Source organism: Sander lucioperca, chromosome 7 (assembly GCF_008315115.2).
Source record: "Sander lucioperca isolate FBNREF2018 chromosome 7, SLUC_FBN_1.2, whole genome shotgun sequence".
NCBI classification, from domain to species: Eukaryota; Metazoa; Chordata; class Actinopteri; order Perciformes; family Percidae; genus Sander; species Sander lucioperca.
In genome coordinates, this window is record NC_050179.1 from 5604898 (window position 1) to 5617110 (window position 12213).

A 12213-nucleotide genomic window follows, 5' to 3' on the forward strand; every position below is an offset into this window, starting at 1 on the left:
AGGAATAACAAGGGACTTTGAGACATGGACTCTTTGAATCACTTCTTCTGCCATATTTCACATTGCAAAGACGAAAGCAATTACAACCAATGTATTCTCAACTTTAAAATGGAAGGTTATGAGGTTAGTAGTAGCAGTAATTTCAAGCTGTGTGGACGACATTGATTTCTTGTCTCTAGTCCAGAGATCTTCGACGGGGGGACCGGGACCCATAGGGGGTCCTCAGAGTCACTGCAGGGGGGGGCCTCCAAATTATTGTTAATATTTGAAAGTTTTCTCCAAAATTAAAATGTCTTAACACGAATCCAACATATTATTAGCAAATATAAATCCCCATTGATGATAGGCTTACTGGCCTATGGGTAAGGTAGTCACTAAGAGCCACAGATACAGTATATCCTAAGGATTCACTGTGCCACATGTATGTTTAACATTAAAAGATTATTTATAAAATCATGCTGACAATTATTATTTTAATAGCTTAGTATTCTATGCACTAAAAAAGGAATGTTTAAAGGCTTTAGGTCGCCCTTCACTTTATTGTAGGCCCAGTATGCAACTTCATTTTTTACATATTAATAGTAGAGGTCCCTGCTCCGTCTCTCTTTCAGTTAAAAAACGTTGAAGAACCCTGCTCTAGTCCACAAATGATGAGCATGTTCCAAAACCAACTTGATTCAAAGTTTTCACCATGAGAAGAGGGCATTACACAGTGTAGAAGGCTGCCGCCCCCTGGTGGACATACCTGGAACAGCATGTATGCATCTTTAGCACTGGGCCTGAGCGTACTAACAGACCGCCTGTTGGTGTTTCCTTGGACAGAAGGAGGCTGCTCTACAATGCCTGGGGGGTGGGGGGGGGGGATACAATTTATATAGTAGGCATTTAAGCAACTCACTGACAGTACAACAGTAAAATAAGTCAACTATGAGTTCAGAGTAGAGGATGTTACCAAATAATCAACTGTAATATCAATGACTGATTAACTTCCCATGAATCATATAACCTGTATACTACTCTGTACTCTCTACATAGACATCTCTTCGTCAGGGCACAATGTCTCATGAACTGATGCTTAAATGTGCTTCATTTCAGATCAGACATCACATTTCTCAGTGAAAATTTTGCATCCCATCAATGTTCCTACTTCTATCAGACACCCCATTTCCCTCAAATAGGAACCAGCGCCCTCTGACCTTTGAAACGCTCATCCTCTGCCACCATCCTCTCAAAGACCACAGTGACGACCTGTCTGACGGTTGCGGCCGCTGTGTTGTTGGTGATGTTGTCCTTGGTGAAGTGAAGACGGAAACACAGCACAATGGCCTGGTCGGGTACAATAGATAAACATATTATGCAGCATATATCTATATAGGGTATAAACTCAACCGAAATTAATTACTACTGCCTTTGTGGTCCATCTTCGGAAGGGGTAAAATAAAAATCATGTTATGTGTACTCAGCACAGGTTACAATGATTGATCTGGTAACTTAATACAGTCGATGAGTCTTAAGAGTTTTACCTTTCAATAAGTTGTCCTGTGAATTTTAAGAAAAACAGTGTGAACAGAAAGAGTCCATACAATTTGGCACTGTGTTTTGATGGTGCACAAACTAGAGCAAGGATACCCCAAATATATGTATGTATGTATGTATGTATGTATGGGTATAATAAAAAACAGCCATAGTTTAATGATAGATGAAAGAAAACTCACTGAGACTCTGGGTTATATGGATACCTGCAGGGTCAACATGGAGATGCACGGGAGTAGGACATACTGTATATACAAACAGTTTGTGTGATATAGGAGTGGGTTGTTTGTGTACCTTGGAAAGTACTTCATCGTGTACCACTGTGTTGGTGGTTAGCAGGACCAGGACCGTCTGTAAAAGTTTCAGCTCCTCCAAGCCGTTTTCCATCAGCTGCCACAACATGTTGATGATGTTCCCCGCAGCTGCCTGTCATGTACACAAAAAACAAACAACAAATTCTTTATATTGATCTTTTTTTAAATCTTAGCATATTACTGACCATCCACCAGTGTGCACACTCAAGCACGTTTAGTTCAACTCAGGACACAGTATCAGAGCTGCTAGATTCAGCCTGAGGTCACACAACCCTAAATCAAAGACATGCACAAAAACACACACTTGTGGGACCAGCTGGTGCTGCCTGCCTAGGGGTCACAACAACACCACCAAAGCTAGCTGCCAGTTCATATCATGTCACTTGATGCTCACAGAAAGTGACACTGCATGTCCTTTTGTGGGTCAAGCTGTCCAAAATACAACTAGTCCTCACGCAACCCCTCTGAGCTAGAGTCACAGGAGGTATGGTTACTTCAAAAAATTTAAATGAAAAAGAATATCGAAAACGAGAAACATTTAACTTCCAATTTGTATATAAAGTTTTTGCTCACCGATTAAACTGTCTATTGTTTTTTTTTTTTTGATTCAGAAATGTATCATGTAATCTATAAAATATCACAAAATTGTAAATCTTCACATTTGAGAGGCTGGAACCGTTATCGGTATCGGTGAAAATGTTTTCATACCGGTACCGATACAGGGACTTTGATACCGGTTCCTGAACGATACTTTTTTTGATACCAATTTTATAAAATCAACTTTAACAAAAAGAAAGTTCAACATTACGGTACAATTATTATTATTATTTTTTTTTTTCCAGCTCCTTCTAGGTGAGCCCTGTCTCTGTGCGTAACGTAGAGTTTTACCTGCCTGTCTCTACGATGTGTAATCTAATCACAAACATTATTAGATCTTGGTAGAAGCATGCTGCATGCTTATTGACTCACTGACGCTGATGAGATTAACTCCGTAGGCATTGAAATTTGGTATTGAATGATGAGGCATTTTTCAATACTCGATACTAAGGAGGAAATTCAGGCGGTGCCAAAAAAGTATTGAATTTGATACCCAGCCCTACTTGCCTCAACGTTGACTTTGTTATTGAGTGTCATGGAATCATCTAACAACATTAACAACCTTGTTAGCTGACACATTTTACTATGTAGATGTGGTCCAGGAGCATACATTTATCATTTACAGTGCTTTCATAACAGAGGTTGATGCCCAGATTTGGAAATGTTGACAGTCTTGCTCCTTGGGTAATGGACACCACCAGATGCCTACATAGGTGTACCAATTGAGTGTCTGCCCTTTCCTATTACAATATTTTTTTTATAGACATTTAAACAGATCCATCTCCTTCCCCAAGGACACAAAATGACATTAACTATCACCACATTCTCTCTACACGACCCAAACTAACTAGGTTGCCTCCAGTGAAACCTTAAGAATCATTACTGAGGTTGTAGACTTTTGTTTTGTGACGCCCTCAGGTAGCTTTTAAACCCTGCAGTTGAGAGTTGCTGATGAGTGCTGCTGGATCAGAAAATGTGTGTGTTGTAGAATATGTGAAGTTAGTTCGTAGATGTCTTTGATGTTCTAGATGTTTGTTGGGTGCAAGAGTGTGATCATAACAGCCACTCAAAGACAAACTCTGGCAGAGGGTGGTAAAAGAAAGAAAGAAAGACAAAATGCTATCTCAAAGTCCAAGAGAAACTCCCCAAACTTCACACTAGCTGAGAAAATCTGCCTCACATGAGCTGCCCTTGAACAAGACACTCCTCACCACCAACTACTCAAGCACTTAGACTCTCCTACCACAGGCAGAAGCTTTGAAACCTATGTAAGCCTAATTCAATAAACACCTGATATTAAAATGTAGAAGGCATGGGATGGCTCCATAAGCTTTCAATAACAGTCACTTACAGTGTACGAACAAAGCAGTTGTGCATAAGCTCCAGAGGACCAGCTTTGCTTTTTCTATCCTGATGGTTTTGAATACAGGCAACAGGAAGCTACAGCCTTTCAGATGTAGCCACCAGTGACAAGAATATATTAACTTCTAATATTTACATTGCCTGATTGGGTATTGACGAGTTGCATTGATTCCTGTATTGATCTGAATGAATATACCCTTCGGACGTAAGGAATGATGTGCCTAAGGTGGTAGATGAACTTAAATTTGCAAGTGTGTGTACACTAAATGTGCACATTCTTAAGGAACATTGAGGTCTTTGTCAATATGCATTTATTCGGTGGTTGCCAAATTGGAAAGTGAGAATCAACACCCAACAACCTGTATTAATTGTGAAAAATCCACAATATGTCACTATACATATAAAGTGAAATGACAAGGAAAAACAAACAACTGTGTTGAGTGATCAAGGTATTGCATGAGCACAAGCACACAGCATATCTGTGAAGACATATTCTCTAAGCTCTTGTTCTTTAGGGATTTGTTTTTTTAATGACCACATGGGAAAAGTATTATTCACAGGGATTATGTGTATTGATTTGGCACTGTTGGGAGGATAATCACCTTGTGTCATTCTATGAAGTAGAGTGACACAATGTAATGAATTCAGATGAGAGCAGTGGGCTCTTATTGATTTCACTTCTTAAAACCACCTTACCAAAAGGGAAAGATGGAGGAAATGAAGCCTGAGAGACTTTGTGGCGCAACTTAATATCTGCTAGGTGTTTTTACTGTTGATGCTAGGTGTTTATGCTCGGATTCAGAAGCTGACACAAAAAAGTCATGGCCCTACATCGTTCAGCCATGACAAAAACTGTGTTAGACAACACTATCTTAAGTATTCTGACTTCAGCTATACCTACATATTTCTATTTTTAATTTCTATAGTATAAGTATAATATCATTTTTTTTATTATACTGCTTTTTGATTAGGTTTAGAAATGTGCTAATCTCTATTTTGTGTGCGCACATATTTCACCTCTGAGCATAAGCCTTGGTGTACTGTATGTGTATGCCAGCTATCATGGGGCTCACCTCAGATACCACCTCGTGGGACATGAGTCTCTGGATGGCAGCCAGACACAGCTGGGTGATCTTGGGCTCTTTGGTGCCACACCCCATCAGAAAAGGCTGCACCACCTCTGAGCTGTTCTCCTTCAGAGCTGCAGGAAAAGGACAGAGATATAGCCAAATGTCACTGTAAATTATTTTTCATATCTGTAGAGACGCTTCAAATTTAGGGGGGGTGGCGGGATAAAAAGTACAAGGATGCCGTCACACAATTCACATAAATGGTTTACAATGCCTTACATTAACATAAAATGTGTTGCTGCATAAAACAAAGAATGCTGTTTTAGGAATCCAAATTCAAGCTTGTTAACAATAATCTCAAACCCTTGATGTATTAAAATCACTATCAGTATAAAATACTGGTGCTGCGGAGGAAGGGATGGAGAACAAATATTGTACCAAGGCACAGATTTAATGGTCAAACCTACAGAATAAAATACCAGAAAGAGACACTCTATATCTTTAAATAATCATCTGGAGATGCTCCAGAGTGCTCAATTATTAATCCAAGTTTGATAACGAAAAACTTGTTGATCCAACTTCTTTTAACTATCAAAGATTGAAGATATATTTGTACTGGGTTTAATTATGGAATTTAAAATGGTTATTTACAACAATGTGTATAAAAAGAAATGTGGCCTCGATATATCCGTGCTGTCTAATCACAACAGTGAACCAATGCTTTGCATCCAACTACCTGTATCATTTTCACCTTCATTATACAGTATTCCGTTTATTCCATGATTTACACCTGCACAACATGTTTTTCACCAGTCAGTCTTTTTGTAACATCTCATCAAGCTGCTGTGACAACTACCAAATCCATTATAGGAACAAAGGTAAATGAGCTCTTCTACAATGAGTTGCTGTGCAGTTTAAAGTTTGCAGAGGGCCAGTCAGAGTCAGACTGTCAACAGTAGAACTCGGAAAATGTCAACTATGTGTCAACTCTGCAAATGTTGCTAAAAGCTGGACGTTGTTGATCTAGACAGCATAGAAATAATGTTCTATTCAAGCATTTAAGAGACCTACCACATTTGAAAGTGCTTTATAGTGAATTCAGAAGACGCTGTCAGCTAAATGGAATCAATCTCGGTAATTTACAGATAAAGCTGAGGGATGAGCACTATATACTGGTAGATTAATATGCAGGTCTCCTTCATCTTATAGTGTACTGGGTGACAGATACATATGACATATTTCTGGAGGAATCAAAGGTCATGTGCTTACAATACATGCACTGCACATGAATCGCCACAGGCTGACTGCAAAAATTAAAAAAACAAATAAAAATCTAAATACAGTGGATGTCTCTTGTATGCAAAAACTGTCCTGTGGACATAAAAACACAAATACTATTGTTTACTTGCTTGTATTTTTTATTCATATGGGTCGGTGCCAACTAATCAACATCTACACTGTAAAAAAAAAAAATAATGTAAATATACCAGTTAGTGATTAAAACAGCAACTTTGCACCTGTAATCCAAAATCAATTAAAAAAAAAAATTCAGACAAAGTAGGGTAATACTATCAAGCATAATCTAATTTAATAGATCAAATTCTAATCTAAAGATCAAATTCAATTTAAATAACTCAACAAGATACAATATTGTGTGGGAGAATTCATGAGAACTCATTTCAATTGCACACTCTGACAAAAGGGGTAACCTGATATCTCAGTTGTGTTAAACCACCACCCTTATGACTTTCTTACCTGCCAGTATGTCTGTATTCCTGGCTGCAATGGTCTTAATCTTCACAATGCCAGACTCTGCAGCCTAGGAGGTAAAAAGAGAGAATAGACATTCAATGTAACATGTATCAAAAGGTGCTGATGGTGCAGCACCACTGTGCTACCGGTGGTAGACACAACCTCTTGTAATGATGGCCACAGGGGATAAACAGGAAGGCCTGACTGCAGAGAGACAGACAGAGGGCTGGTAAACCTGTTAAAAATAGGCTTTAACTTGAGAAGGATGTGCTAGTACAAAATGATTTCCCTAGCGAGGTGTCTGTCAGGGGTGAAATGGTAAGGGGGAAGGTGGAATGTCGAGAGAGAAAGGGCATGAGGAGGGGATGACATGGAGAAAGACTAAACGCGAGTCAGTCTGTGTGAAAGAACAGAGATACCGAGCATTTACCAGTTAAAAAAAAAAAAAAAAAAACTTATCTTTTACAACAACTGCAAGCTACCGCAAGACTATACTATACTGCCTATAGTCTCTCCCCCATCACTTCTCCCCCCTCTCATTTTTTTTTCATTACCATGAGAAAACACCACTTTTCATACTGCAAATCACCTGTCTAAAGGTGCAAATGTGTACCTTTAGACATTAACTGCATGGCAAGATTATCAGTCATCATCTCAATGAGCATTTATCCTTTGGCAACCCGATTCTGAGGTATCTAGCATCAGAAAAGCCCACTTATAGCAGAAAGAAACACGTGAGGCATTCTGTTTGGCCATACATTGAGCCATTCCATTTTTTAATTCCATGCGTTTTATCACTGTTGTTGGTATGAGTTTGTTTCAAATAAGGAAAATATAGCATTAAATCAATTTACTATTTTAATCTGGAGAAAAGCAGAGCTTGTAATCACATCTGGCATATCGATGATGTCAGTGGTGACAGCAACACCTTCAACTGAGCAAACAGCCAGTGGGCCAACATTACCTTGATGCATTTTTCATCCAGCTACTGCATAGTCTGACTACATCCCAAGCATGCATGTGTTACAAATGACTTGAGCCTCATCATCCTATAATTTCTGCAGCCACAGAAATATGGTATGAAAATAAGAAATTGTATCTAAGTGACCACTAAGTGACCATTTCAAGTCTAACATGGTGAAAAATGTCTTATTAGTGACAAAAGCAGCTAAACAGTCTACCGACAAACTCTGTGTATGATATGCAAGCACAAAATGATAAGCAATTCATACTACTTTGGATTAAACACAATTGTCGGGGAGAAATAATGCAATTGCCCTAATAATAATAATAATAATAATAATAATAATAATAATAATAATAACTGTATAACTTTCATTAACATGTCATTTGAACAGCCACAAGGTCGGCCACCGTGGAAGTCAACAACTCATAATTTGCTGAACGGTTACCAAGCAAGTGCTGGTTGGTGGGTTGGGCTGTTACAAACTGAGCTGGCCTATTACCATACAGCTCCTTAAAAAGTTAATCTCCAAAAAAATGCTAGTTTCCCCCTCCTCCTCTGTTCCTCAAACATTGCCAGAGGTCTTTACAGGGCAATAAGCAGAACATAGAGGTTTTCTTTTGTCCCAAATAACTACAACCATGCTGTGGCTACTTTTGATATTCCCATAATATACTGTAGCTATGAAGGATAACTGGAGAGGCAAGTGCCTCGAACTGTAAAGTATGGGGTAGTGGTGAGGTTTTTTGAGAAAAACAGCTGAAACAATATTCCCAGCTTTATAATAAAAGCCTGGGCAATGTTTTCTCTTGATTTGCATTGGTCATTTAAATTTAGACCTAAGTTGCAGCTGTGGTCGGATGAGTTTAGGGCTACAACGATAAGTCGAATGATCAGTGAACATGAAAATAAATAAATCGACAAATTTGATGATCAATCAATAATTATCAAGGAAACACTTGCTGTTATTTTGCCAGTATCTCAAACTATGATAATTTGCTGCTTTAGTCAGTTTTATATAATTGTAAATATATAGGTTTTTCTTATTTAACTCTGGGAATTTGTGATGGGCATTTTTCTCAGACAAAACAATCGATCAATCATAAAAAAGAAGACACATTCTTTGATATTCGTTATTTGTTATTGCAGCCTAAGATTAGTTGTTCTTCAGTAGCTGCTGCTTTTCAGATTTATTCAAACCTCTGATGCACTATCAACGCCTGATATAGCACAACATAACCTAACTGCGCTACAGCTATCAATCTAGTCAACTGAAATGAGTCACCTAAAAGTCCTGCAGCCTGTGGCCAAAGGGCAGTGAGAGAGATGAGCATGTTTTCTCCAATCACCAAGTTATAAATAGTAGTTCAAGTCCCCTTCAAATACTTCTGATAAGAGCCTTTGTGGAACTTATCAAAAGGCCCGTCTTTTCCAAAATGGCCATGTAAGTTTAAAAATGAGACCACATTGATGATGATGATAGAAGCGAGAGAATATTGAAGGTATTAGCCTTAACCAGGTATTTGTGGTCCACAGAATGTCAAATGATAATAGTGGCTGTTAGGGAGGGGATTTAACAGGAGGCTGATGATGATGAGACACAAAAGTACACCCTAAAAAATAATAATAATCTCATCTGTCCACTGCACAACTCTCTGACTCTATTGAAGAATCTGAGAGGCAGTCAAATAAAACCAGTAAACCAATGAATGCCTCTAATTAGAAGCAGAGTGTGTGTGTGTGTGTGTGTGTGTGTGTGTGTGTGTGTGTATTTCCTTTGTTCAGCTTCGAGTGGACCCATGTGCTCATTCTGGAAACCCATGACAATAAATCCCTGCATGTAAAAAAAAAAATTATAAATAAATAAATAACATTTTTGTGCACAAAACCTTGTCAACCCCCACAATAAAAATATTTTTGATACTGGCTTTCTTCTTGACTTAAAACAGTGACCTATCTCTTTTTGCATGTAAACACATTTCCCACCTACTTCCTCATAGAAGGTGCTGTTTAAGCTTTCTGTTGTAAAGTGTAGACCTGACTTCTCTGAAAACTGTCAGCATTATTAAGTCACCACCATGTGGAGGGAAATACCACTGGCCTGATGAGGTCATTGTAACAGAAAGTAGAAACTCCAGGAGCATTTCTTTCATCAGTCTTTCTGAAAGATTAAAACCTGATGGAGTTTTTTTTTTTTTTTTTTATCTATATTCTTAGTTGGGTGGCTACAGTACTACTGTGCTTGAAAGTAAAATGTACCATTTTAATTATAGCCAATGGCATGTTGTCAGGGTCTCACGGTTGCTGTAGTTGTTGATAGCTAACTAAAAGCTTTTATCTAGCTTAAAATCCTAATGCATCTTCAAAATGGCTTTCAGTGTGACTAGGGCTGGGTATCAGACCTGAACACTTTTCAGTACCACCCAAAATGTGTCCATAGCATTGGGTGTCAAAAGTATAGAATATTGGTATTGCATGCTTGGTCAGCTTCTTATGGTTTGATTTGATATTTCTTGATCCAGACTAACTTTGTAACTTTAGACAATTTCATTCAGGCAGAGTTCTTGTGAGGCTACTCGGGTCAAGACAACAATTAAACAATGATACCATTTTTTTGAAAAGTTTGGCATAATTTATCAAATTAAAAAAGGGCTTATGTATTAAATATGTTTATAATAGTCAAACCCAGGTACTGAAAAAAAATATTGTTTTGGTATCTGGTAACAAAATCTGGGTTTGTATTGGCATCAAAATGTAATACCCAGCCCACACCACTTACACTTGTATTTACGACTTTACTGACTACTTATCAGATCTCCCAATTTGATGAGTGAGTGACATCCATAAAGTAAATCTAGTATGACATTTGTATCATTTAGGTGATCTGGTTTCACCATAATGATGTACAGTTAGGGTTGGGTACTGAAACGCAGTGCCAATAGGGCACCGGTGCCGACGTATACGGTAGTAACGAGACCGAATAAGACCGAAAATTTCGGGTGCCTCATTTCGGTGCATGACTTTATACTACACTCGACAGCAAGTAACGTTAGCCTACCTTTAGCTAGCAGCTGGATTAAACACAGTTAAAATGCTGACAGCTAACATTAAACAGTGTAAAGTGTGACTGTATTTCACTGTAGAGGATTCCAACACCGGGATGTAACAGTCTGCAATGCAGCGCAGCAGCTGCCGTTGTCGGAAAAACAACACAGTTCGCTTGAAACAGGTAGCCTTGTGGTGCATTCAAAGTTATTGTAAAATACCCTTTTCCCATCTGGTGGTTGTTTTTGTCGTTCAACAGCAATTTACTGGTGAAATAAGTTATTGTTATAAATTATAGTTATTACATTATTATTAAATCTTTAATTTTGACCATATGGCCTTAGCAATAAACAAACCGTTCTTTAATGTCGCAGACTGTTGTTTAGTACCCTTCTTTTTTTTTAAAACTTTATTAAAAAGTATCGGTTCAGGCACCGTTTAGGTACCGGCACAGTTTTCAAAGTATCGCTTTAGCATCAAACCATACCCAACCCTGTACAGTATATTACGAATTCCAAGTATTTTCCATGGTAATAGTTTAGAATTCTATGGATATTAAACAATTAAGCAAAAATGCTGCGACTGCAGTTACCATTACAATCCTGGACAAAGTTGATTTTAAAATCTCAACACCCAGCAGAAAGGAACACATTAAACACTGGTGTCAGCTGTACAAACGATGGCAGAACCAGACCGTATCAAAAAGTGCTCAGTACTTCAGTTCTCCAGGCCCTTTATTGTGTGGAGATCCTCAAAGCGGAACTGACCCACGTCTGACAGCCAGCTCATTTCCTTCAAAAGCAACATTAGTGAAGCTCATCACAGATTGACTTCCTTAGAAACATGCTGTGAGTCTATAAACTCGCAGTTTTTTGGAACTGACTTAGCATATTATGAAAAAGGGCTTATTTAGTCAGAGTTTCAGTGCAATAGTATCAGTTCACCAAGTCCTCACTCCATGTTGCTAGTTACTTTGTCTCTGTACAGCCTACATGATCTGTCTAGCAAATGAGTTGTTCCAAGCCGGCCATACAAAGGTTTCCCATAATGCTTTCAATAGCCTAATTCTGCAGGTTTCCCAAGACCAGCAGTCACATTTCACTGTGAGCCACATGCAGTTGACAGCACTTGACCCATCGACAGAAGAGCGTAGGGTTGGCTGCTTGAGGTTTTTTTTTTCTAGGAAAAAGCAATCAGAACACAGCAAACAGCGATGTTTCACTGACTCAATGAGAAAGCGGTTCTGTGTCTGATGCTAAGATGCAGAAAAATCAATGGGACTCTTCTTGGCTCCTCTTAACCCAGAGAAACCACTGGCTGGCTGTGGTGCAAAGTCTCTGTGGGAGATGGACTGGGAAATGGGGGAGGAACTGGAATGTAGATGGGCTGGGAAATGAGGACAGGGCTTCCTTGTTCTTCTTTTGCAATAAGGATACAATGTTTTAGTATTGAGTTTTGAAAATTTACAAAACAAAGATGAAAATAATTCATTTAAAATGTTTATGCAGCTAATTCATTTAAAATTTAAATATTAAAATGTGGAGCTCTTAAATAAACTGAAAATATTAAAAATAAA

At 38.4% G+C, this 12213-nt stretch overlaps 1 protein-coding gene across 5 annotated transcripts in view; it reads right to left on the reverse strand.

The window, feature by feature from the left end:
* The window catches only part of mon2 (MON2 homolog, regulator of endosome-to-Golgi trafficking), a 60688-nt gene that overhangs the window by 25786 nt on the left and 22689 nt on the right, over window positions 1-12213 (reverse strand). For 4 of the 5 annotated variants that reach the window (XM_031282644.2, XM_031282646.2, XM_031282645.2 and 1 more), the window contains exons 2-6: window positions 6632-6695; window positions 4880-5007; window positions 1828-1959; window positions 1197-1326; window positions 746-843 (exon numbers count right to left, since the gene is read on the reverse strand). In XM_031282644.2, coding sequence (XP_031138504.1) covers window positions 746-843; window positions 1197-1326; window positions 1828-1959; window positions 4880-5007; window positions 6632-6695 — 552 coding nt within the window. Of the gene's footprint in view, window positions 1-745; window positions 844-1196; window positions 1327-1827; window positions 1960-4533; window positions 4539-4879; window positions 5008-6631; window positions 6696-12213 lie in introns of all 5 variants that reach the window. The other variant, XM_036002872.1, reaches the window with a different exon arrangement.